General features: G+C 41.4%; 1 protein-coding gene across 2 annotated transcripts in view; it reads left to right on the forward strand.

Annotated features, from left to right (window-relative positions):
• LOC109870956 (SEC14 domain and spectrin repeat-containing protein 1) overlaps positions 1-25,990 on the forward strand; it is a 51,346-nt gene that overhangs the window by 12,339 nt on the left and 13,017 nt on the right. For both annotated transcript variants that reach the window (XM_020461681.2, XM_020461680.2), the window contains exons 5-10: positions 5,266-5,356; positions 11,862-11,975; positions 21,562-21,675; positions 22,058-22,152; positions 22,311-22,366; positions 24,871-24,974. In XM_020461681.2, the coding sequence (XP_020317270.1) occupies positions 5,266-5,356; positions 11,862-11,975; positions 21,562-21,675; positions 22,058-22,152; positions 22,311-22,366; positions 24,871-24,974 (574 nt within the window). The remainder of the gene's footprint in view (positions 1-5,265; positions 5,357-11,861; positions 11,976-21,561; positions 21,676-22,057; positions 22,153-22,310; positions 22,367-24,870; positions 24,975-25,990) is intronic.

The raw sequence follows: 25,990 nt of genomic DNA on the forward strand, positions 1-25,990 counted from the left end.
CAACGAACAGAGTTGGCTCTCAGCTGTCAAAGAAAAGTCCAACCTCTTTGTCTATGTGGCAGTTGGCAGATGTGTGCAAACAGTGGGGAACAGAGTGTATAAAATGAGTTTAACGTGTCTGTGTAGATTAAGCTAGCTGACATTGCCAACATTGTGTGTTCCTTCCTGCAAGATTCCACACAGAGGAGTTCCTGCAGCTAGTACAAACGGGATGTCGAATACTGCGGTTGCACCCGACTCTTACCTGTATGCCCAGATGTATAACTAAGTCACACAAGGCAACAAGCCTGCATAAGCCAAAAAAAACACTAGCATACGCTAGTGGTCAAACGTTTTAGAACACCTACTCAATCAAAGGTTTTTCTTTATTTTTACCATTTTCAACATTGTAGAACTATGAAATAACACATATGGAATCATGTAGTGACCAAAAAATTGTTAAACAAATCTAAATATATTTTATGACAGCTTTGCACACTCTTGACATTCTCTCAACCAGCTTCAGCGGGAATGCTTTTCCAACTGTCTTGAAGGAGTTCCCACATATGCTGAGCACTGGTTGGCTTCTTTTCCTTCACTCTGCGGTCCTACTCATCACAAACCACCTCAATTTGGTTGTGGTCATGGGATTGTGGAGACCAAGTCATTTGATGCAGTACTTCATCACTCTTCTTCTTGGTAAAATAGCCGTTACACAGCCTGGAGGTGTTGTTTTTTCTTTGGATTTCCTCCTACCGTATATATTGTGTTATATTCTCCTACATTATTTTAACATTTCCACAAACTTCAAAGTGTTTTCTTTCCAATGGTACCAATTATATGCATATCCTGGCTTCAGGGCCTGAGCAACAGGCAGTTTACTTTGGGCACGTCAGTCAGGTGGAAATTGAGAACAAAGGGGCCTAGCCCGAAGAAGTTTTAACATAATTAATAATAAGCATTATTGCAAAAAAGATAACTACGCCATAAATCAACCAATGAAATACTGTTGAAACCATTTAGCAAATTTGCTTATACGCCCTTACCATACTGGTAACCTCCCCGCAGAGTTAGCCCTTAGGAAGAAATCCCAACTGTACAGTAGACCCAATCTGGTGAAATTTGTATCAAAACAAACAAAGACAAAAACAAAAACAAACAAACAACAGCAATACACTTCTTCATATAAACTGGAGGTGGGAAAAAAGTTTCTTCGTTTTATAGGCAGACATGTGAAGAAACAAATGTGCATATTTACCAAAAGCCCCAGGGGACCGGTAATTAAAAAACAACAACACTGCCTGTTCAATAAAAAATAAAAAAATTAGAATAACAATTCAAATTATAAACTTCTTCTTAATTATTAGTGTTTACATCTTACCCAATGTCTTCTTTCTTTCTAGTGAGGGTGATTAGGCCTCACCAGGAAGTCAGAATAGAGGTAATTCAACCCCTTTAAAGGTTTTCTTTCTCTTTTCGTTGGAGCTGATAGCCAGAGCAAATTTACGAACCATCCACATTAACAATGTCCATTGAGAACGCACAACGACTGTACCATTTAGCTAAGCTAAGAAAGACATGAATAATCAAGTCAATAAACGTTGGGTAGTTGGAAAGCATATAGTTAATATACTGAAAAGTTTGATGTATTAGTAGCCAACTAACCTTAGGTAGTTAGCAAATATATATTACTGCTGTAATGATATACTATGCGGTTCATAAGGTTAGAGTAACTAACAAATTGTCAGCCAACATAACGTGTAATGTAACTTATTAGAAAAGTCATTACTTTATAACATTGCTCAACATTTTCTTTACTTTTGTCATAATTAGTTAAAGCAATGAATTTGTATCCACTCTTGTCGGACTTCTGATGTATATTATCTGCCATTTTAAAACGTTGTGAAGCCACGCCCATTTTCAGAACAATTGTATTATGGGTCCTAAAAGCACGGAAATAGTGTCCACTGCTTGTATACTTCGTATTTTGCCGAATGTAGTATGACATCCGGGAACATTTGGCATACTACTATGACCAATAAGTATACTAAATACTCACTTTACTTAACTAACGGTACGGTTAGTGCTAACATCAAAACGCTGGTGTATTGAGCTTTTGATTGTTCTTATATGTCATTGTGCCAACTCACAATAGCATCACAGAATTATTTAATAGATTCAAATTTTTCCGTCGGTAGGGAAATGCTGCCCAATTTTATCCATGATTAGATTTTTTTCATATTCAAGCCGAATTGGTAGAATGCTCTTGCGCTTCTTTTAATGCCTTTATGGCTTTGTTATAGTTTACCTCTTCTATTCTATCTGTCAGAAACAACAGATGACATTTCAATGGTGGTTATTTTTGCGCCTCTCTCAACTGTGTCGAGAGTGTTTAGATTTCATCACTCACGGCTCTAATATATGTACTTTTTTAAATTAATGAATGAATTATTTAAATTTTACCCCAATTGTTAGTATTGTCGCATCGCTACAACTCCCGTATGGGCTCGGGAGAGACAAAGGTCGATAGCCATGCGTCCTCCGAAACACAACCCAACCAAGCCGCACTGCTTCTTAACACAGCGCGCATCCAACCCGGAAGCCAGCCGCACCAATGTGTCGGAGGAAACACCGTGCACCTGGCGACCAGGTTAGAGCGCACTGCGCCCGGTCCGCCACAGGAGTCGCTAGTGCGCGATGATACAAGAATATCCCTACTGGCCAAACCCTCCCTAACCCGGACGACGCTAGTCCATTTGAACAATTTTTCAAGGTAATGATACCCACTTCCACGGAGAGTAGTTATGGTATTTGTACCTTTTAATTGGTCACGGTACCTGATACCTTGTATTAGGACTAATACTGAGGCGTCTGCCAATTTACTACTGGAGAATACAGAAGACCTAATGTTTTATACCAGTGTCAAGCTTCAAATATCACTGTTGTTTACACTTATTTCCAAAATTAGGGTCCATCTTCTGTCCATAATATAAATCTCTTGTCAATACGCACACACTCAGGAAACAAAAAACAAACACAAAATAAAAGTATTTGGTTAAGAACATCTTCTTGTAAATTATAAGAAAGGGAGTCATTTCTTCTCCGTCAAAATATTTTTTCATTACTCTGTCATTTTACATTTTGTACCCACATGGTAGTTCCTCCTATGCAATTTCCATGTAGGTTTTAAATGTTTTGTATTACATTTGTATTAAATAGTATCTGCAAAACACCAGTCTCAACGTCAACAGTGAAGAGGTGACTCTGGAATGCTGGCCTTCTAGGCAGAGTTCCTCTGTCCAATGTCTGTTTTCTTTTGCCCATCTTAATCTTTTCTTTTTATTGGCCAGTCTGAGATATGGCTTTTTATTTGCATCTCTGCCTAGCAGTCCAGCATCCCGGAGTCACATCTTCACTGTTGACGTTGAGACTGGTGTTTTGCGGGTACTATTTGATGAAGTTGTTCTGTTGTACGAGATCTTCAGTTTCTTGGAAATTTCTCGCATGGAATAGCCTTAATTTCTCAGAACAAGAATAGACTAACGAGTTTCAGAAGAAAGCTCTTTGTTTCTGGCCACTTTGAGCCTGTAATCGAACCCACAAATGCTGATGCTCCGGATACTCAACTAGTACAAAGAAGGCCAGTGTTATTGCTTCTTTAATTAGCACAACAGTTTTCAGCTGTGCTAACATAATTGCAAAATGATTTCAAATGATAAATTTGCCTTTTAAAATGATAAACTTGGATTAGCTAACACAACGTGCCATGGAACACAGGAGTGATGGTTGCTGATAATGGGCGTCTGTAAACCTATGTGGATATTCCATTAAAAATCTGCCGTTTCCTTCTACAATAGTCATTTACAACATTAGCAATGTCTACACTGTATTTCTGATCAATTTGATGTTATTTTAATGGACAAAAATGTGCTTTCTTTCAAAAACAAGGAAATGTCTAAGTAACCCCAAACTTTTGAACGGTAGTGTAAATAGTAAAGTAAAGTACAAATCCCCCTAAAAACTACTTAAGTAGTACTTTCAAGTATTTTTACTTAAGTACTTTACACCACTGTATAAAGTGGTGGTCCCATGTTTCATGAGCTGAAATAAAAGATCCCAGAAATGTTCATATGCACAAAAAGCTTGTTTCTCTCAAATGTTTACATCCCTGTTAGTGGGCATTTTCCTTTGCCAAGAGTATCCATCCACCTGACAGGTTTGGCATATCAAGAAGCTGATTAAACAGCACGATCATGCTGAGGACAATAAAAGGCCACTCTAAAATGTGCAGTTTTGTCACAAAACACAATGTCACAGATGTCTCAAGTTTTGGGGGAGCATGCAATTGGCATGCTGACTGCAGGAATGTCCACAAGATAATTTAATGTTAATTTCACTTCAATAAATCACCTCCAAAGTTGTTTTAGAGAATTTGGCAGTAGGTTCAACCAACCCCAGAACCGCAGACCACGTGGATGGCGTTGTGTTGGCTAACGGTTTTCTGATGTCTACGTTATGAACAGAGTGTCCCATGGGGACGGTGGGGTCATGGTATTCGCCGGCATAAGCTACTGACATCGGACACAATTGCATTTTATCGATAGCAATTTGAATTCACAAAAATAACATGACGAGCTCCTGAGGCCCATTGTTAGGCCCATTTTTTTTTAAGGTATCTGTGACCGACAGATACATATCTGTATTCCCTGTCATGTGAAATCCATAGATTAGGGACTAATTTATTTATATCAATTGACTGATTTCCTCATATGAACTGTAAACTCAGTAAAATCTTTGACGTTGATGCATGTTGCGTTTATTTTTTTTGTTCAGTATATTGAGTTAAGGATAGGTTGCTGATAGGTGGCTCCATTGCCTTTGAAAAAGCACTTGTATAGCAACACTATTGCATACTCATTGGCCTCTCAGCATTCTATTTAGATTGAGATAGTTCTGCTACATTAGTCTGTAGGAGAGATGACCGAAATAATATGCTGAGAAGGATCACGCTATGTACGCTTATGTCTCCTGCATGATGATCACACACTTCTGTTCAATATTTACCTTGGCTTTATGGTCCTCTGTGGCTCAGTTGTTAAGAGCGTGGCACCAAGGTTCTGGGTTCAATTGCTGTAGTCATGCTTGCTTCATCTGCATATATGAAACTGTCTTATTTAAGGGCCAGATTGGGATCCTTGGTTTCAGATTCATGGAGCAAGAGCACACATGATTACAGGTAGATGTAATCGCCATGTTTTTTTCCCCTATCTTCTCTCCTCTCTTCAGTGACAAGTGTAAAGCAAGAGGCTTCACAGTCATCGTGGATGGACGGAAGTCTCAGTGGAACATAGTGAAGACGGTGGTGCTCATGTTGCAGGTAGGAACTGATAGAAGAAAGGGTTCATGTTGCAGGTAGGAACTGATAATCAGGGCAGATGTGTTCCTTTAGGGATAAAACCACAGTTTACCCCCACACTACAGCGAGATGAGAAGTCCATATTTCTGTGGATCAAATAGAAGAAGGCCTGTCTAACTACTCCCTTTGGAATGTATAGTGGAATACATTACAGTCATATAGATTTGAATACTAATAAAATCATCTACAATTTGACAGAATGATGACTCATATAGGGCAAGGACATGGAGTTTATTGCAGTCAGTCTGTTGCTACTGTCTGTGTTATACTCTGCATAGAAACAGTCAGGAGATTATAGCCGTCTTCTATAACAGATTCTTGTAGGGGAGGGTGTGGTAAGGTTGGTCGATATGGCCTAAAAATCTAGATTCTAGATCTAGATTTTTTCAAATGTATGGGTGATTCACGATATATATATAGATAAAAAAAAAAGCCTTCTCTAAATAAGCTTTGTTGCACAATACAATACTGCATTTCAAACACTCAGGAATAATCTAATGAATTCAGGGCTTGTAAAATGATATCTAGGCTAAATATAAGCCTTCCACTACCACTAATTATTTTATCAGAATAGTTTAACCTGCTTTTTTTTGCAATAATCACTAATCTGGCTTTCACATCTGTCTGTGAACATTATTTATTTTTAACAGATTTAACCAGAACCATGCAATATGCACATCCACTAATAATAACCTTCTTCTGGTAGCAGCAGTAGTTGATTTAGGTATGGACGACACGGGCAGCCGCCCAGGGCAGCACAGGGCGCCCATACAAACATTTTTGGAATGGGGACATTTGCACGATCGGTTTTCTATCGCTCATTTGCACGTCACGTCAATGATATCATGTCACCGTGTGGGACTGTGGGTCAATTAACCTTGTCGGAGTGGGTGCCCTGATTCTAGTTGGTGAGCTAGGCAGGCTACTGCCTGGGAAGGTCTCCCACTCAGAAGTACGAGATGGGGAGGGGGCGGGGGTAGGTTGACCTCAGGTCTCCCCACTGGAAGCCCGAGGTAGGGGGAGCGGGGGAATCTATCAATTAGCGCTCCTCTAACTTTGTACAGTACTAAAACCAGTCACACTATGAAATGCTGCCAAATAAACCACAATTAATTCATAATACTGTGAATATATATAGTTTCACAGACATATTGTTGCATTTTTTTCTGGTTTGTGCGAAATTGTTAAGAATAATATACAACAAGTCTGCACACCACCAAGATGAATTGGTTTAGTCTGGAGTCTTGGTTGACAGTGTTGGGGGATGGGTAATGTATTGATGCTCGAGTGTCAAATCTACACAAATGGATAAGAAAAGGTCTAAGCCATCAGTTTAGGAAAAAGATGAAAGAAGAAGAGGAGAAACGCGCAAAAGATAAAGGTATGTAGCTACTTAAAAGACATCTATATTATGCTGATATTTTGTATCTTTTGCGATATATTGAGTCTTTTGGGATGCGTTGAAACGAGAGTTCGCCCAGGGAGCCAGACAAGCTAGAACCGCTACTGGGTAGCAGGCATTATAGAAATGTAACATAGGTCTCATAAACAATCTCTCTAGCACAAGCCCACGTGCTAGTGAGTAGCCAGCTAATCTGTATATTTCAAGTCTAGCCACCTTGGATGTCTTTGCTTGCTAACAAGGTAGAACAGTTGAACTGTTATGAATACACCCTCCGGTCCGTCTCCAACTGTTTGAACAACATAGCCTGTTCACTTTGTTTAGATGTTGAAATCAAGTGGGCTACCTGGATGAGAAGATGCTTATTTCTCAGAATGAGAACGTGTTGCCAATTCCTTATATAAATGTGACTTTTTATCCTCATTGTACATTTTTAAAACACTAGACAGCTGCTAGCACATAACAGTCTGGCTAAAATGCTGCTAGCATACATCATGGTACCGGAAATGCTGTTAGCAGAAACTAAATCAAATCAAATCCAAATCAAATCAAATTTTATTTGTCACATACACATGGTTAGCAGATGTTAATGCGAGTGTAGCGAAATGCTTGTGCTTCTAGTTCCGACAATGCAGTAATAACGAACAAGTAATCTAACTAACAATTCCCAAAAAACTACTGTCTTATACACAGTGTAAGGGGATAAGGAATATGTACATAAGGATATATGAATGAGTGATGGTACAAAGCAGCATAGGCAAGATACAGTAGATGATATCGAGTACAGTATAACATATGAGATGAGTATGTAAACAAAGTGGCATAGTTAAAGTGGCTAGTGATACATGTATTACATAAGGATGCAGTCGATGATATAGAGTACAGTATATACATATGCATATGAGATGAATAATGTAGGGTAAGTAACATTATATAAGGTAGCATTGTTTAAAGTGGCTAGTGATATATTTACATAATTTCCCATCAATTCCCATTATTAAAGTGGCTGGAGTTGAGTCAGTGTCATTGACAGTGTGTTGGCAGCAGCCACTCAATGTTAGTGGTGGCTGTTTAACAGTCTGATGGCCTTGAGATAGAAGCTGTTTTTCAGTCTCTCGGTCCCAGCTTTGATGCACCTGTACTGACCTCGCCTTCTGGATGACAGCGGGGTGAACAGGCAGTGGCTCGGGTGGTTGATGTCCTTGATGATCTTTATGGCCTTCCTGTAGCATCGGGTGGTGTAGGTGTCCTGGAGGGCAGGTAGTTTGCCCCCGGTGATGCGTTGTGCAGACCTCACTACCCTCTGGATAGCCTTACGGTTGAGGGCGGTGCAGTTGCCATACCAGGCGGTGATACACCCCGCCAGGATGCTCTCGATTGTGCATCTGTAGAAGTTTGTGAGTGCTTTTGGTGACAAACCGAATTTCTTCAGCCTCCTGAGGTTGAAGAGGCGCTGCTGCGCCTTCTTCACGATGCTGTCTGTGTGAGTGGACCAATTCAGTTTGTCTGTGATGTGTATGCCAAGGAACTTAAAACTTGCTACCCTCTCCACTACTGTTCCATCGATGTGGATAGGGGGGTGTTCCCTCTGCTGTTTCCTGAAGTCCACAATCATCTCCTTAGTTTTGTTGACGTTGAGTGTGAGGTTATTTTCCTGACACCACACTCCGAGGGCCCTCACCTCCTCCCTGTAGGCCGTCTCGTCGTTGTTGGTAATCAAGCCTACCACTGTTGTGTCGTCCGCAAACTTGATGATTGAGTTGGAGGCGTGCGTGGCCACGCAGTCGTGGGTAAACAGGGAGTACAGGAGAGGGCTCAGAACGCACCCTTGTGGGGCCCCAGTGTTGAGGATCAGAGGGGTGGAGATGTTGTTGCCTACCCTCACCACCTGGGGGCGGCCCGTCAGGAAGTCCAGTACCCAGTTGCACAGGGCGGGGTCGAGACCCAGGGTCTCGAGCTTGATGACGAGCTTGGAGGGTACTATGGTGTTGAATGCCGAGCTGTAGTCGATGAACAGCATTCTCACATAGGTATTCCTCTTGTCCAGATGGGTTAGGGCAGTAAGCATACATTTCCCAAAATCATGTTCATTGATACTCCTGTTTTAGTATGGTCTGCTCTGTTTTACATTTGGGGAGTTGAGACATAAAAAGGGTATCGCTAAAAAAAGTTAAGTTCTTGTCTATTACAGTAAAATAATATCTTAATGTGTTCCGGTGTCCATATGACCGATTCTGTTGAACCAAACCTCAAATGCAAAAAGCGAGTTGAAACTGCTTATGGTCAGAGAGGAAGAAGTGATCTTTTAGTAGAGCCCTGCACTGGCATGAATTTTAAGCCCGAGTCCTACCCAGGCTTGCGACATTCAGGCCCTACCCTACCCAGGTCCGATTGCATCAAGTAAATTTAAAGCCTGGCCCGGCCCGAAACCCGAAATAACCTCCTCTATTAGTAAATCCATTAGCTGCTCCTCTCTTTCTGTCACTTTCTGTCTGTGAGCAGGCAGGTCATGGCGCTCTGAGTCTGAGTATCTATAGCAACGGCTCGGCTTAGGCTGCTCTGCTCCAGGACGAGACATGAGAGAGCAGTGAGCTGTTAGCTACTTTTTGCCGCTCTAAACTCAAGGAACATTATTATTTTCTGTGTAATAATCTTGTATGTATCTTATATGTTTTATATTTGACGAGGTTGAAGCACTTCTGACATCATGTTATGATCTTAGTCAGATATGACTGTACTGTGCAGCAGAGCACGAGCAAATGGCGCAGCTTCAAAATGTTAGTGATCAATGTATTGATACCCGAGCCCTGCCCGTACCTTAGTTGTTGATGAAAAAACAAACCGTACCCTTCCCAACCCAATGTATAATGTCGGGCTCGGGTCGGATATCCGAGTTCTAATCTTTCATCGTGGTTGTTCTGAGTGGCAGGGGGAGGGGCTTGGTGTCTGTGTGTGAGTGGGAAGGTGCACACAGCACAGATGGAGTGAAGGAGACGAGGCCAAAAAGACAAATGGCACAAAAAAATTATACAGGCATTTGGAACATCACGCTAAGACATTAATTCAAATGAATTCAATATAACGCCCAGTCCTAGAGTGAGGATATAAAAATAGTTTCACATGAGGATGTGTTCTGTTCCCAATGGCCTATTTAACAATGTTCAGTAGATTTAACCCTTTAAAACCCATGTCTCTTTATCTTTAATTATCCCTGTGAATATTCATGATTGTAACGATGTAGCCATTTCCTGCAGTCAAATGACCTAGTGGCCCCATGGGTGGAATGTTATTCATATTTTTCATAATTTCATAATTCATAAACATATATGTTTTTATAAAGTGAAAACCTGGTGTTTCTATGTCAAGCAGTTGTGTTATATTTCAGTCTTCTGTGCTGTATATAAAGTATAGTATTGGGATGCAAACTCAAAATTTAATAAATGTCAACTCTATATCTGACATGGTACAGGTGTCTTATTTTTTTTAAGCCCATAACCGTGTGTGTAAGATGTATACTTTTGTTTCAAAGTAGATTTGTTTAAGACTACCAAGAAGCACTCTGTGTGACCCTGATTTATCCCATTGCAGTAAAAGGCTAATGATTAATTAGCACAGTATACAATAGAGGAGCAGATGTCTGAGTGAGAAGCAGACAGACGTGGACATGAAGTTGCCACAGGGGAACCATCTCGGCCTACCTCCACCACATTAACAGCTCTCTGCCAATCAGAACGTGACAAAGAGCCTTGGAGGAGAAATAAAATGGTGGTCCCAACCCAGATGTTGCATTCTGTCTGTGCCATAAAACATTACAGTGATGAGCTATGTAGTTAAATATGGTGCAATATGCATTATGCATGGTCCCTGGCAAATAATATAAAATAATAAAATAAATAGACATCTCAGATCAAATCCATCCCCAGCAGTCAAGTGAAAAGTAATTAAGACAAAAGGGAATCTAAACTGATTACGTTAGAATAAGAGTAGTCTAATCGATCTCCTGACTGGGCTGTGTAATTTCTCCATCTGCCTAATTATGCCTTTAAACAATGTTTTCCCCTGAAGTCCAGGCTCTGGTTTGGGCTCATTAGGGCAAACTAGCCAAACATTTGACAACTAAAAATGTGCATTTCGTATTGGACAAGTCCAGCTTGTCCCTGCTGTTTCAGTCAGTTTTGTCCATTTGATGCCTAGTGAACAGGACCCAGGCTCTGACCTCCATCCACTTTGCAGTGTGGCCTATGTCAGCAGACAGACTGAGCTCTGTTTGTCTCTGCTGTAGTCTGCAGTCTGCCTGCCCCGGACCTGGGTTCAAATACTATTTGAAATTATTCCAAATATTTTAGCTGTGCCTGGTTGAGCTTCCTTTGCTTAATGAACCAATAGTAGAGTCCCAAAACTGGCAGGCTAGGCAGGCGAGAGCAAAGTATTTTAAAGATTTCAAAAACTATTTGAACCCAGTCTGCATTCTGCCCTGACCTGGTTTTGTCACTGCAGATTGGCTATACAGTCCCCTGCTATCTATAGACCTCTGCAGAAACAGGACCAAAATAGATAGGATGACAGTATGAAATGTACATTCTGTCTGACACACTAATCTGCCTGCCACTGTCTGGGGAAATTCCTGCAGGATTTCATGAAAACTGTGATGCACTACGGGGTTATATATATTTATATATTTTTACACTCTTAGAAAAAAGGCTTCCAAAGGGTTCTTCGGCTGCCCCCATAGGAGAACCCTTTTTGGTTCCAGGTAGAAAGAACTCTTTTGGGTTCCATGTAGAACCCTCTGTGGAAATGGTTTTTCAAAGGGTTCTCCTTTGGGGATAGCCGAAGAACCGTTTTATGTTCTAGATAGCACCTTTTTCTTTTTTTTGATAGAGAGTGTACCAGTGTCATTCAATTTGAAACTCTGCTTACAAACATCTTATAAACCATCAGTAACTGTATGTTAACATTACATAAAGCTATGAGTTTATTTCTGTGTCCAATAAACCACCCAAAGCCTATACCATTTTGCTAAAGAAATACTATTTCATTTTGATATCATCCCATTTTCTGTAGAATGTGATTCCAGCAGAGGTGTCCCTGGTGTGTGTGGTGAAGCCTGATGAATTCTGGGACAAGAAGGTCACTCATTTCTGCTTCTGGAAGGAGAAGGACAGACTAGGCTTTGAGGTGAGTGTCTTGTCTCTATCTCACTTTCTCCTTCTCTCTCTCTAGCCCCCTTCTCGCTCATCTCTCTCTCTCTACATCTCCCTCTCTTTCTCCCCCCTCACTCTCGTTCCTAATAATGTTATATCTCTGAGCAGCAGAATCCTATCCGCCTTCACCTCCCAGAGGGACAGATTATGACCAGAATTGAATTTACTTTCCTTCACAAACCAATGATTTCTATGTTGGTGGTTGGGCGGCATACAAATTGATAGAGATAGAGAGATGATGCCTTTTATTTTGCTTCAGTCAGTATTATATTTGGCCTTGTGTTGTGAACCCCTTCAGTAATGCTGTTCTTTATCTCGGGCCCAGATCAGTTTGTGCTATATAGCCAACACATTTGATTGTTGTTATTGCAATGGCTAGGGATTTTCTGATGAATTATTTGTGCTTGTGTGCTCTACAACAGCCCTCAAATATAGCCTATCAATCACCAACATACCCCTGAGGAATTGCTGACCATATGCTATAGACCACTAGGCAAATTAAGCTCTCTGTCAATTGCGGCTGATAGATGGATGACCAAGGTCTGTTGTGGTAGACAGCATGGCATCATTATACTTTTTTAAGTGCACTGTGTGGTGATTTAGAAGGTAGAACTTTATGGCAGTAAGTCACCATTGTCTCAGCGCTAGATTAATATGACTTATTAAATATTCATGCATCGTGTTCCATTTCAACCTCCCATATGGCTTCTGTCATCTCTTCCTATACCCCCTGAAGGAATTAAATTAGTAGAGGGGTGGGGGACACACACTCCTCAAGTTTCTATGTTTGTTCTCTGAGATGGGAGAGATGTAGCTAGTATTCCTTGTTTATATTTTAGTGCTAGAAGCCCCTTCACAACAGAGTGATAGTAATGGAAGTATGGCGTATGGATACATGCTAGTTTGTCTGATAGTAATGGAAGTATGGCGTATGGATACATGCTAGTTTGTCTGATAGTAATGGAAGTATGGCGTATGGATACATGCTAGTTTGTCTGATAGTAATGGAAGTATGGCGTATGGATACATGCTAGTTTGTCTGATAGTAATGGAAGTATGGCGTATGGATACATGCTAGTTTGTCTGATAGTAATGGAAGTATGGCGTATGGATACATGCTAGTTTGTCTGATAGTAATGGAAGTATGGCGTATGGATACATGCTAGTTTGTCTGATAGTAATGGAAGTATGGCGTATGGATACATGCTAGTTTGTCTGATAGTAATGGAAGTATGGCGTATGGATACATGCTAGTTTGTCTGATAGTAATGGAAGTATGGCGTATGGATACATGCTAGTTTGTCTGATAGTAATGGAAGTATGGCGTATGGATACATGCTAGTTTGTCTGATAGTAATGGAAGTATGGCGTATGGATACATGCTAGTTTGTCTGATAGTAATGGAAGTATGGCGTATGGATACATGCTAGTTTGTCTGATAGTAATGGAAGTATGGCGTATGGATACATGCTAGTTTGTCTGATAGTAATGGAAGTATGGCGTATGGATACATGCTAGTTTGTCTGATAGTAATGGAAGTATGGCGTATGGATACATGCTAGTTTGTCTGATAGTAATGGAGTATGGATACATGCTAGTTTGTCTGATAGTAATGGAAGTATGGCGTATGGATACATGCTAGTTTGTCTGATAGTAATGGAAGTATGGATACATGCTAGTTTGTCTGAGGGTAATGGTAGTATGGCGTATGGATACATGCTAGTTTGTCTGATAGTAATGGAAGTATGAAGCAGGAATACCTGGTAGTAGTAGTTAATCTGACTTTCTGTCTCCAGTATGGTCTCCTTCAGCGTTGACTAACACTGTCATCATGTTGCTTGGCAACAGTAATGTATATCAAGAGCAGATGCTGGCTGCAGTATAACATTACTGTCTTCAGCATGTCAGCCCAGTGTGTGTGTGTGCGTGCGTGTGTGTGCGTGCGTGCACGTCTGTGATTGTGTGTGTGTGCGTGCCTTTTGTGAGTGTTTATATATGCAAGTGTGTGTGTGGAAAGAGTGTCCTGGAACACACTAATACAGAGACTGCTCAGTAGAGGTCTTTCTTGTTGTTTTTGCTCCAACAGTTCTGTGTTCATCTGGACCAGCAGTTCCTTCTAGTTCTTCCTCACTATAACTCCCCTGCTAGACCAGATGGCTCTGTTGGATGGCTGAGGTGGTCAATTTATTGGCATTGGAAATGAAAGGGAATTAGGGGGAAATACTTGGAAATTAAAGTTGACCTACTTTAGTTTAGACAGGGTGGATCGGGTGCTTGTATTCATTGAACTTTACTATTGAGGAATGAAATATCTTTGAACTTTGAACTAAGTGGTTGGCTGACCTGTATGGCATCTACTACCCAGAACCAATCTGGCATGAATACCAGAGTATATGTGTCACGACCTCCGCCGAAGTCGGTCCCTCTCCTTGTTCAGGCGGCGTTCGGCGGTCGACGTCACCGGCCTTCTTGCCATCGCCGATCCACTTTTCATTTTCCATTTGTTTTGTCTTTGTCTTACACACCTGGTTTCAATTCCTCAATTACTTGTTCATTATTTAACCCTCTGTACCCCCATGTTTGTTTGTGAGTAATTATTGTATTTGTATTGTATTTGTCTATTTGGAGTAAATTACATTTAATTGCTCATCTGCTGTCCTGCGCCTGACTCCTCTACACAAGTGACACACAGACCACATTACAGAATTACTCACCAAGAATGGAGTCAGCAGGAGCAGGACCACGCCCTCCCTGTGGCGATAGAGGAGCGCGTCCAGCAGCACGCGACCATACTGCAACTTCTGGCTACCTCCATGGATCGCGTGCTGCAGACGATGGATCGTTGGGAGAGAGGAGGAGGTCGTCCAGCGCCTCCAACAGCCCCACTGTCCACCCCTCCTTTATCCGGTCCCAGTGGGATTCGGCTCGCAAGGGAGTATGATGGGATGTCTGCCGGATGCCAGATGTTCCTACTCCAGCTTGAGCTCTACCTGTCGACTGTTCACCCGGCTCCTACGGGACGTGAGAGTGTGTCCACCCTCATCTCCTGCCTCTCAGGCAAAGCCCTGGAGTGGGCCAGCGCCGTATGGAGTGAAGGAGACGCGGCGTTGGACTATTACGCAGAGTTCACCCGCCGCTTTAGGGCAGTTTTCGACCACCCGCCTGAGGGTCGAGCAGCGGGTGAACGTCTGTTCCTCCTGAGGCAGGGGACGAGGAGCGCTCAGGATTTCGCTTTGGACTGCTGGACCCTGGCCGCCAGCGCGGGATGGAACGACAGGGCCCTGAGCGATCACTACCGGTGCAGTCTGCGCAAGGACGTCTGTCGGGAGTTGGCCTCCCGAGACACCACCTTCACATTGGACCAGCTGGTGGACCTGTCCATCTGGCTGGACAACCTGCTGGCTACCCGCGGACGTCCGGATCGGGGTCTGTCAGCACCTCCGCTCCGACACCCGTGGAGCTGGGAGGTGCTGCACTTAGGGCGACCGGAGGAGGGGCCATTCCCTGCACCATCTGTGGCCGCAGATGGTACACTGCTGGTCGGTGCTGGGGGGGTTCCTCAGGGAGTCGATGCAGCAGGCAGGGCACTATCGTGTTACCCCAGGTGAGTCGACACCAGGCTTACCCAGAGCCCCCTGAGTTTTCCCCGCATTCCCAGCATAAGGCGCTCGTAGATTCAGCATAAGGCGCTCGTGCTGGGCCTACCCTGGTTGGCCTGTCATGATCCCACTATTTCGTGGCAACAGAGGGCTCTTAAGGGGTGGTCACGAGAGTGCTCAGGGAGGTGTGTAGGGGTTTCCACCGGTACGACTACGGTGGAAAGTCCAGGCCAGGTCTCCACCGTGCGCATCCCCTCAGAATATGCCGATTTGGCTAGAAGGCGACTCAATTGCCTCTTTGCTTGATATCATGCGAAAATCAAGACCCCAGAAAAAAAATGGTAGACCTCCACAAGTCTGGTTCATCCTTGGGAGCAATTTCCAAATGCCTGAAGTTGCCACGTTCATCTTTACAAACAATAGTATGCAAGTATAAACACCATGGGACCATGCAGACGACATACTGCTCAGGAAAGAGATGCGTTCTGTCTCCTAGAGATGAACATACTTTTGTGCAAAAGTGCAAATCAATCCCAGAACAACAGCAAAGAACCTTGTGAAGATGCTGGAGGAAACAGGTACAAATGTATCTATATCCACAGTAAAACGAGTCCTATATCGACATAACCTGAAATGCCACTCAGCAAGGAAGAAGCCACTGCTCCAAAACTGCTATAAAAAAGCCAGAATACGGTTTGCAACTGCACATGGGGACAAAGATCGTACTTTTTGGAGAAATGTCCTCTGGTCTGATGAAACAAAAATAGAACTGTTTGGCCATAATGACCATCGTTATGTTTGGAGGCTAGAGGGGGATGCTTGCAAGCCGAAGAACACCATCCTAACCGCGAAGTACGGGGTTGGCAGCATCATCATGTTGTGGGGGTGCTTTGCTGCGGAAGGGACTGGTACACATCACAAAATAGATGGCATCACGAGGACGGAAAATTACGTGGATATTTTGAAGCAACATCTCAAGACATCAGTCAGGAAGGTAAAGCTTGGACACAAATGGGTCTTCCAAATGGACAATGACCCCAAGCATACTTCCAAAGTTGTGGCAAAATGGCTTAAGGACAACGAAGTCAAGGTATTGGAGTGGCCGTCACAAAGCCCTGACCTCAGTCCTATAGAACATTTGTGGGCAGAACTGAAAAGGCATGTGTGCGAGCAAGGAGGCCTACAATCCTGACTCAATTACACCAGCTCTGTCAGGAGGAATGTGCCAATATTCACCCAACTTATTGTGGGAAGCTTGTGGAAGGCTACCCGAAACATTTGAGCCAAGTTAAACAATTTAAAGGCAATGCTACCAAATACTAATTGAGTGTATGTAAACTTCTAACCCACTGGGAATGTGATGAAAGAAATACAAGTTGAAAAAAGTCATTCTCTCTAATATTATTCTGACATTTCACATTCTTAAAATAAAGTGGTGATCCTAACTGACCTAAGGAATTTTTACTCTGATTAAATGTCAGGAATTGTGAAAAACTGAAAAAATTTGGCTAAGGTGTATGTAAACTTCCGACTTCAACTGTAGTCTTTCAGGGTTGATGGTAGTGGTGTTTTTTGATGGAGTATGTGTTTAGCATCCTACGGCTAACCTTGCGGATGTGTGCATGGGGCTGGCAGCCTTCCAGTCAGGGTTTCTGCTTTCAGCTTGTGATGCACACACACACACGCACACATACACACACCAGTCAGGTTTCTGGTTTCAGCATGTGAAAAACACACACACACACACACCAGTCAGGTCTCTGCAGTCAGGTCTCTGCAGTCAGGTCCCTGCAGTCAGGTCTCTGCAGTCAGGACTCTGCAGTCAGGTCTCTGCAGTGTCTGATGCGGTTGGTTGGAGCTAGGACGTATTATGTTCATGTTCACCATACCAGCGTACCAGCATACCAGAGTATGACATTATGTAAAGCTTTAAGTTGATAAAAACAAACCATACATATTAGGGTAGACTACTGAGAATTTGGGATACAGAGGGTTCACTCGTATTTGGGCTTAAGCTCTCACTTATCCCTTTATACATTTTGATGTTGCAGCAGCTCTCACTTTAATCTTCTCTGGTGAGGGGAGTATAAGTGATTTCTCTGTGTACAGGTTAGGATGAGTAATATCTGATTTTCACTGAGTAATATTCAAAGCATAGACTGGTGATGAAGCACATCATAGTAATAAGACAAGACATCTTTTTTTCTTGCTTTACACTCATATGTACCCCATTTGTACTCCAAACAACCAGGTATGGCTGCCAGATATATCAGTTACATCTCCACAAAACACACCCACACATGACATCAGACAGGCAGATATCAAAATCTCTACGGGTGAAAAGCTACAACCCCATAAGTGATGACGAGAAGTGAAGTTATTTGGAAATCCTGATGAAAATATGTTCTTTCTCTCTGACAGGAAGTATCCAGGTTGTGTTTGTGTAGAGGTCAGAAATATTTCCTAGTGCTGCCTATCCCAGGTGGTGGTAGGCTGACTCGCTGTACTCATCACACCTGCATTCAAACACTATTTGAATTCATTTTAGATACGCTAGCGCAATGGGACCAATAGAATATTTGCAAAACTGCAAACTCCAGCCTTCTGTCACTCCAGGCAGGCTAAAGCAAATGCTCACAGTATTTGAAATATTTGCAGTAGTATTTGAACCCAGGTCTGGTGTTTCTCTCATCTGTATGGACAACTGTTACCTCTTATCCACGTGATACATCTGAACAGGCCTGTAGTGTGTGTGTGCGTCTGCGTGTGTGAGAGAGAGCGTGAACCAGAACCAACAGGCCTGTAACAAGCCTATATGGCAGGAGGACAGATGAGTCAGAGAGAGATAGGAGAAACAGCTGTGGAGGCGAACAGGCTTTGTTTAGAGAGAGACATGTCTGCATAGGCCTCTCCCAGATTCCTATTCCACATTCCCAGATTCTAGAGAAAGTCTTACTTGAATGTCCACATTGACGTGTCGAAGAGGGGTCCTAGAGTTGTCTCTGAATTCTTAGCATTCATGTGATGACTTTCTTTACCCAGTACGAGAGGACATAATCGAAAAAGACCACCAGCTGTGATTAGGCCTTGTCCTGCCTGCTTGATCAATTGTTTCTAAATGTCAAGTGAATGTTGCATTTGGAGGGGATTAGTGATGATGAACTAAATATTTGTACCAGTGGGGATTTAATCAGCTCTGACTCCATAGAGCAGTTGTTCCCAAACGTTTTATTGTCCCGTACCCCTTCAAACATTCAACCTCCATCTGCGTACCCCCTCTAGCACCAGGGTCAGCGCACTCTCAAATGTTATTTTTTGCCTTCATTGTAAGCCTGCCACACACACACAATACGATACATTTATTAAACAATAGAATGAGTGTGAGTTTTTGTCACATCCCGGCTCGTGGGAAGTGACAAAGAGCTCTTATAGGGCCAGGGCACAAATAATAATATAATAATAATAATCAATCATTTTGCTCTTTATTTAGCCATCTTACATATAAAACCTTATTTGTTCATCAGAAATTCTGAATAACTCACCACAGGTTAATGAGAAGGGTGTGCTTGAAAGGATGCACATAACTCTGCAATGTTCGGTTGTATTGGAGAGAGTTTCAGTCTTAAATCATTTTCCACCACAGTCTGTGCTTGTATTTAGTTTTCATGCTAGTGAGGGCTGAGAATCCACTCTCACATAGGTACGTGGTTGCAAAGGGCATCAGTGTCTTAACAGAGTGATTTGCAAAGGCAGGAAATCCAGAAATCTGACAGTGGCTTCTGATTAAATTCAATTTTCATAGAACCGCTTGTTGCAATTTTGATGAGGCTCTCTTGTTCAGATATCGGTAAGTGGACTGGAGGCAGGGCATGAAAGGATAACGCATCCAGTTGTTTGTGTCGTCCGTTTTGGGAAAGTACCTGCGTAATTACACACCCAGCTCACTCAGGTGCTTCGCTATATCTTGAGTTAATTTGCATACAAAAAATCATACAATGATGGAATTAAAAATAACTTTTTAATCATAGCCTCAATTTTGTCCCACACATTGAATATAGTTGAGGAGAGTCCCTGTAATCCTAGATACAGATCATTCGTTTTTTTAACCTTTTATTTAACCAGGTAGGCCAGTTGAGAACAAGTTCTCATTTACAACTGCGACCTGGCCAAGAAAAAGCAAAGCAGTGCGACAGAAACAATAACACAGAGTTACACATGGAATAAACAAGAGTACAGTCAATAACACAATAGAAAAATCTGTATACAGTGTGTGCAAATGAAGTAAGGAGGTAAGGCAATAAATAGGCTGCTCTGACAGCTGATGCTTACAGTTAGTGAGGGAGATATGAGTCTCCAGCTTCAGTGATTGTTGCAGTTCGTTCCAGTCATTTGCAGCAGAGAACTGGAAGGAAAGGCGGCCAAAGGAAGTGTTGGCTTTGGGGATGACCAGTGAAATATACCTGCTGGAGCGCATGCTATGGGTGGGTGTTGCTATGGTGACCAGTGAGCTGAGATAAGGCGGAGCTTTACCTAGCAAAGACTTATAGTTGACCTGGAGCCAGTGGGTTTGGTGACGAATGTGTAGCGAGGACCAGCCAACGAGAGCATACAGGTCTCAGTGGTGGATAGTATATGGGGCTTTGGTGACAAAACGGATGGCACTGTGATTGACTGCATCCAATTTGCTGAGTAGAGTGTTGGAAGCTATCACCCAGATAGGCCAGTTGTTTGAGAAACTTGTCATCATGCAAGCGGTCAGACGTGAAAATGATGGTCAGTAAAGAAAACTTTAAGCTCGTCTCTCAATTGAAAAAAACGTATCAAAACTTTGCCCCTTGACAACCAGCATGTTGACAACCAGTATGTTGTAAAAGCGTCACATGGTTGCTACCCATATCATTGCATCATGTAGAACCTACATAAGAGTACAGTGGTCTTGCTTTAAAAAAGTTAACCATTTTCACTGTAGTGTCCAAAATGTCTTTCAAGCTGTCAGGCATTCCCTTGGCAGCAAGAGCCTCTTGGTGGATGCTGCAGTGTACCCAAGTGGTGTTGGGGAGCAACTGCTTGCACGGGCATTACCTCTCCACTATGTCTCCCTGTCATGGCTTTTGTGCCATCAGAACAGATACCAACACATCTTGACCAAGTCCATTTGATGTCAAAGCTGTCCAGTACTTAAAACATATCCTCTCATGTTGTCCTGGTTTCCAGTGATTTGCAGAAGAGGATGTCTTCCTTAATTGACGCCCCATAAACATAACGGACATATACCAGGAGCTGTACCAGGCCCACCAAGTCTGTTAACTCATCCAGCTGTAACGCATGTAATTAACTGGCTTATATGTGAAGCAGTAATTGTTTCAAAACATCTACTGCCATTTTATTGATGCGTCCTGAAACAGTGTTGTTTGATGAAGGCATTGTCTGTGTCGTTTTTTGGGCCTTTTCCCCCAGCATTGTCCCAGCCATATCTGCTGCAGCAGGAAGAATGAAGTCCTCCACAATAGTATGGGGCTTGCCTGTCCTAGCCACTTGGTAGCTCACCATATAAGACACTTCTAGCCCCTTCCTATTAATGGTATCTGTTGCTTTTATACATATCTTACAACTCGAAAGTCGTCTTAATTCTCGCTCAAAAAACTCCCATGGCTTATTTTTCAAATGGTCATGTTTCGTTTCTACATGTCTGCGCAAGAGTGAAGGTTTCCCGCGAGAGAGTAACGGTTAATGTGATTGGATGTTAATTATTTGACCAGACTACCTGTATTTGACATTGTGTTGTTATGTCGCTGAACACTAGATGGTTTCATTTTATTTTTGGCAGTGAAACGAGGCTATTCAGGCGAGAAGAAAACCTCACCCAAATGTTGGAAAATATGAATGTACTGTTTGAAAATGTGAAGATAAAAATATATATATGTAAATAAAAGAATACTTTCCCCCACTCCTCTGTTCCAGGTCATTCTGGTATCTGCCAATAAGCTCACACGCTACATCGAGCCCTGTCAGCTTACTGATGAGTTTGGGGGAAGTCTGGTGTACGATCACATAGACTGGGTGAACAAAAGACTGGTAATTCGCCATTGCAATACATCCCCAATGTGACTGTACAATTATTGTTTAAAGCACCACATTTGATTTGGAAATTATTTGCAACTCGGAAAATAATGGCTTTGGATGAGATCAAAGACATTTATGATTTGACAGATTACTTGCTTATAAAGTTAATGTTCATATTACCAATGTTTACATCAACACCATAACAATACAGACAAATGCAAACAAATACCACCAACCTTGGTTGTGTGGCAATAAAGTATATTGCATCTTGTATGTCAAAATCAGCCTCATAGTTTGAAGAAGGTAAGTTCAAGTTGAGTTCCTCTCTGCCTGTGTCCATATTTGCATTATGTTTTGTATGACACACAACTTACGAAAGTGTTTTCCTTCTCAGGTCTTTGAAAAGTTTACCAAGGAGTCCTCTTCCCTTCTGGATGAGCTGGTGGTCATCAATGACAGTGAGAAAAGCAGCCAGTTGGACAAAGAAAGGTATTTATTTTAAAAACATGTTGACATTTGTTTGTTTTCTTTAAAAGTGCCCAATGATTGAGGAATTGTTTGGGGCAGTGGAATTGCAGCACATTATATCGTTTTATGACATGTTTATTTAGGCCAATAAATATATTGCTTTCTTATCTTTCTCTCAGGCCACCAGATTGTAACTTCCTTCCATCGTTGGATCCTGAAACAGTTCTACAAACTGGTAATTATTCTACTTTTATGCAAACTTCTCAATACCAGTTGCCAAGCAAGTAGTGTTGTGTGGTTCTAAACCAGGTTGGGCTCTGTTAAGTTTAATGGGATGCGAGAATGTTAACCACCATGGTTAGCAGTGCACTCCGCCAGCAGAGAACACTTTTCCACTCGGCTAAAACCTTCAGTAAATGGCAGTCTATTCCCTATGGCCCTGTTGAAAAGTAGTGCAATCTAGGGTGCGGTTTCAGGCCTAGTGGTGAGCAGTGTGTTACTTGAACGGTTTTACTACAATGAAAATATTTACTGAGACAGCTCTGGTAGAGAGAGGGAGGCCAGAGCTGGGCTGTGTCCCAAATAGCACCGTATTCCCTTTATAGTGCAGTACTTTTGACCAGGACCCATAGGTGCACTATAAAGGGAATAAGGTGCCATATTGGACGCAGCCCTGGAAGGCCAGTACATAGCAGAGCTGTCCCAATGAAAGGAGCTTTGTCTGGGGGTTGTGGAATGGACAGTCAGCTCAACGTGTCTCTGGTACCGTGCTTGCCACAGAAGAACTCACTCTGGATGGGTCCTAAGTGGCACCCTATTCTCTACATAGTGCACTACTTTTGACCAGAAACCTATGGGCCCTTTTCAAACGTTGTGCATTATATAGAGAATAGGGTACAATTTGTTCTCTTTCTCTCTCTCTCTCTCTCTGAGCAAATGCCAAGCGTTTGAGGGACGGCCAGGTCTTGGTAGATTTGCAGTGGTCTGATACTCCTTCCATTTCAATATTATCGCTTGCACAGTGCTCCTTGGGATGTTTAAAGCTTGGGAAATCTTTTTGTATCCAAATCCGGCTTTAAACTTCTTCACAACAGTATCTCGGACCTGCCTGGTGTGTTCCTTGTTCTTCATGATGCTCTCTGCGCTTTTAACGTACCTCTGAGACTATCACAGTGCAGGTGCATTTATACGGAGACTTGATTACACACAGGTGGATTGTATTTATCATCATTAGTAATTTAGCTCAACATTGGATCATTCAGAGATCCTCACTGAACTTCTGGAGAGAGTTTGCTGCACTGAAAGTAAAGGGGCTGAATAATTTTGCACGCCCAATTTTTCAGTTTTTGATTTGTTAAAAAAGTTTGAAATATCCAATAAATGTCGTTCCACTTCATGATTGTGTCCCACTTGTTGTTGATTCTTCACAAAAAAATACAGTTTTATATGGGTCCTGGTCTCTCTCTCTCTCTCTCTCTCTCTCTCTGTCTGTCTCTCTGTCTCTCTGTCTCTCTCTCTCTTTGTCTCTCTCTCTCTCTATGTCTCTTTCTCTGTGTCTCTCTCTCTCTTTCTCTCTCTGACTGAATGCCATTCATAATGAATACAGAAAGGGCTTGGGCTGCCGTGCCTGTGTTGTTTGTGTAGTTGTGTTGTTACAGGCACAACAGAGAGGCTAGGGGATACAGCATGAGATATAATAAGAGCATGTATATGATATGAAAATAATTCTCTGTCCTATTTGTTGTGTGCCTTTGTCAAGGAATGGACTTGGAAGGCTTTCCGGATGTTTTTGATGTTGGCATTATGAATAAATGAATAGCAATTTTTCTCCTGAAGTACTCCTCAACAACAATGTACATCTGATATGTATTTTGTAACTTAATGGATGACAACTAGGGATGTGCTGCTTGTCGTTCACATTGTACACACTCCTAACTCTTGCTCTGTTTCCAGTGTTTCCCATATATACATTTAGCAGCGGGGGTAAATCGTGGCCGCGACAAAAAAATACAAATGAATTCAATTAAGTTAAGATTGGAAAAAAGAAATCGGCATAATAAACCTAAACGACTTAAACCAGATATAAAGAATGTAGAAAAGATAATGGAGCTGTATATTTTATATATTTTTCTTTGAGAACTAAAAACTACCAAAATAAAAACTAGACAGTCAGGGAGAATAAAATTTAAAAAATGTCATGGCATGGGGCCCTGATTGATTTTGTGATAATGTTTGAGTCACTTAGATAGCATAAGAACAAGGCATAAGCCATGACAAAATGTGTATAATTTAAGGACATTTGTTTTAAAACTGAAAATGTTCTCTCAGCCCCATGACAAAATGTGTAGAATTGCAGGAAATGTACTTTGAAACTGCATTTTTTCTTTCAGACCCATGTCAAAATATGTAGACTTGCAGGAAACTAGCTTTAAAACATTAAAATGTTCTCTCTGTCCCATGGCAAAATGTGTTGAATTGCAACCCCCCCCCCCGCACTTTGCTTTACATCAAAATAACTTCATGAAATGGATGAGCGGAGAGAAGATTCAATAGCTCCCACACACTCTTTTTCTCACTCCCTCTTTCTCTCACTCTCTTTCTCTCTCCCCCCTCTCCTGCTTTCTTTCTCCCACTCTTACCCCTGTATCTCCTCCCTCCCTCTCTCTCTCTGTCATTCATTATCTCTCCCCCTGTCACTATCATTCCCCCTCTGATCATCCACACCTCTCTCCCCTCCAGGCCATGAGTTGTTGTCGGAGCTGCAGCAGCGGAGGTTCAACGGGGCAGAGGGAGGTGGTGTGGCCTGGTCCCCCATGGATGACGAGCTACTGGCCCAGCCACAGGTACAATGGAATAGAATAACTTTATATTTCCCAGAGGGAACTTCAGTTGTGTCAAGTCAGATAAGATGTACAAATATATAGTAAACATATAACAGCATAATTCACACATAACATACAAATACTATATACAATACATACAAATACTATATACAATACATACAAAGACTATATACAATACATACAAATACTATATACAATACATACAAAGACTATATACAATACATACAAATACTATATACAATACATACAAAGACTATATACAATACATACAAAGACTATATACAATACATACAAAGACTATATACAATACATACAAAGACTATATACAATACATACAAAGACTATATACAATACATACAAAGACTATATACAATACATACAAAGACTATATACAATACATACAAAGACTATATACAATACATACAAAGACTATATACAATACATACAAAGACTATATACAATACATACAAATACTATATACAATACATACAAAGACTATATACAATACATACAAAGACTATATACAATACATACAAATACTATATACAATACATACAAAGACTATATACAATACATACAAAGACTATATACAATACATACAAAGACTATATACAATACATACAAAGACTATATACAATACATACAAAGACTATATACAATACATACAAAGACTATATACAATACATACAAAGACTATATACAATACATACAAAGACTATATACAATACATACAAAGACTATATACAATACATACAAAGACTATATACAATACATACAAAGACTATATACAATACATACAAAGACTATATACAATACATACAAAGACTATATACAATACATACAAAGACTATATACAATACATACAAAGACTATATACAATACATACAAAGACTATATACAATACATACAAAGACTATATACAATACATACAAAGACTATATACAATACATACAAATACTATATACAATACATACAAAGACTATATACAATACATACAAAGACTATATACAATACAT

This window comes from Oncorhynchus kisutch, linkage group LG26, assembly GCF_002021735.2.
Source record: "Oncorhynchus kisutch isolate 150728-3 linkage group LG26, Okis_V2, whole genome shotgun sequence".
NCBI classification, from domain to species: Eukaryota; Metazoa; Chordata; class Actinopteri; order Salmoniformes; family Salmonidae; genus Oncorhynchus; species Oncorhynchus kisutch.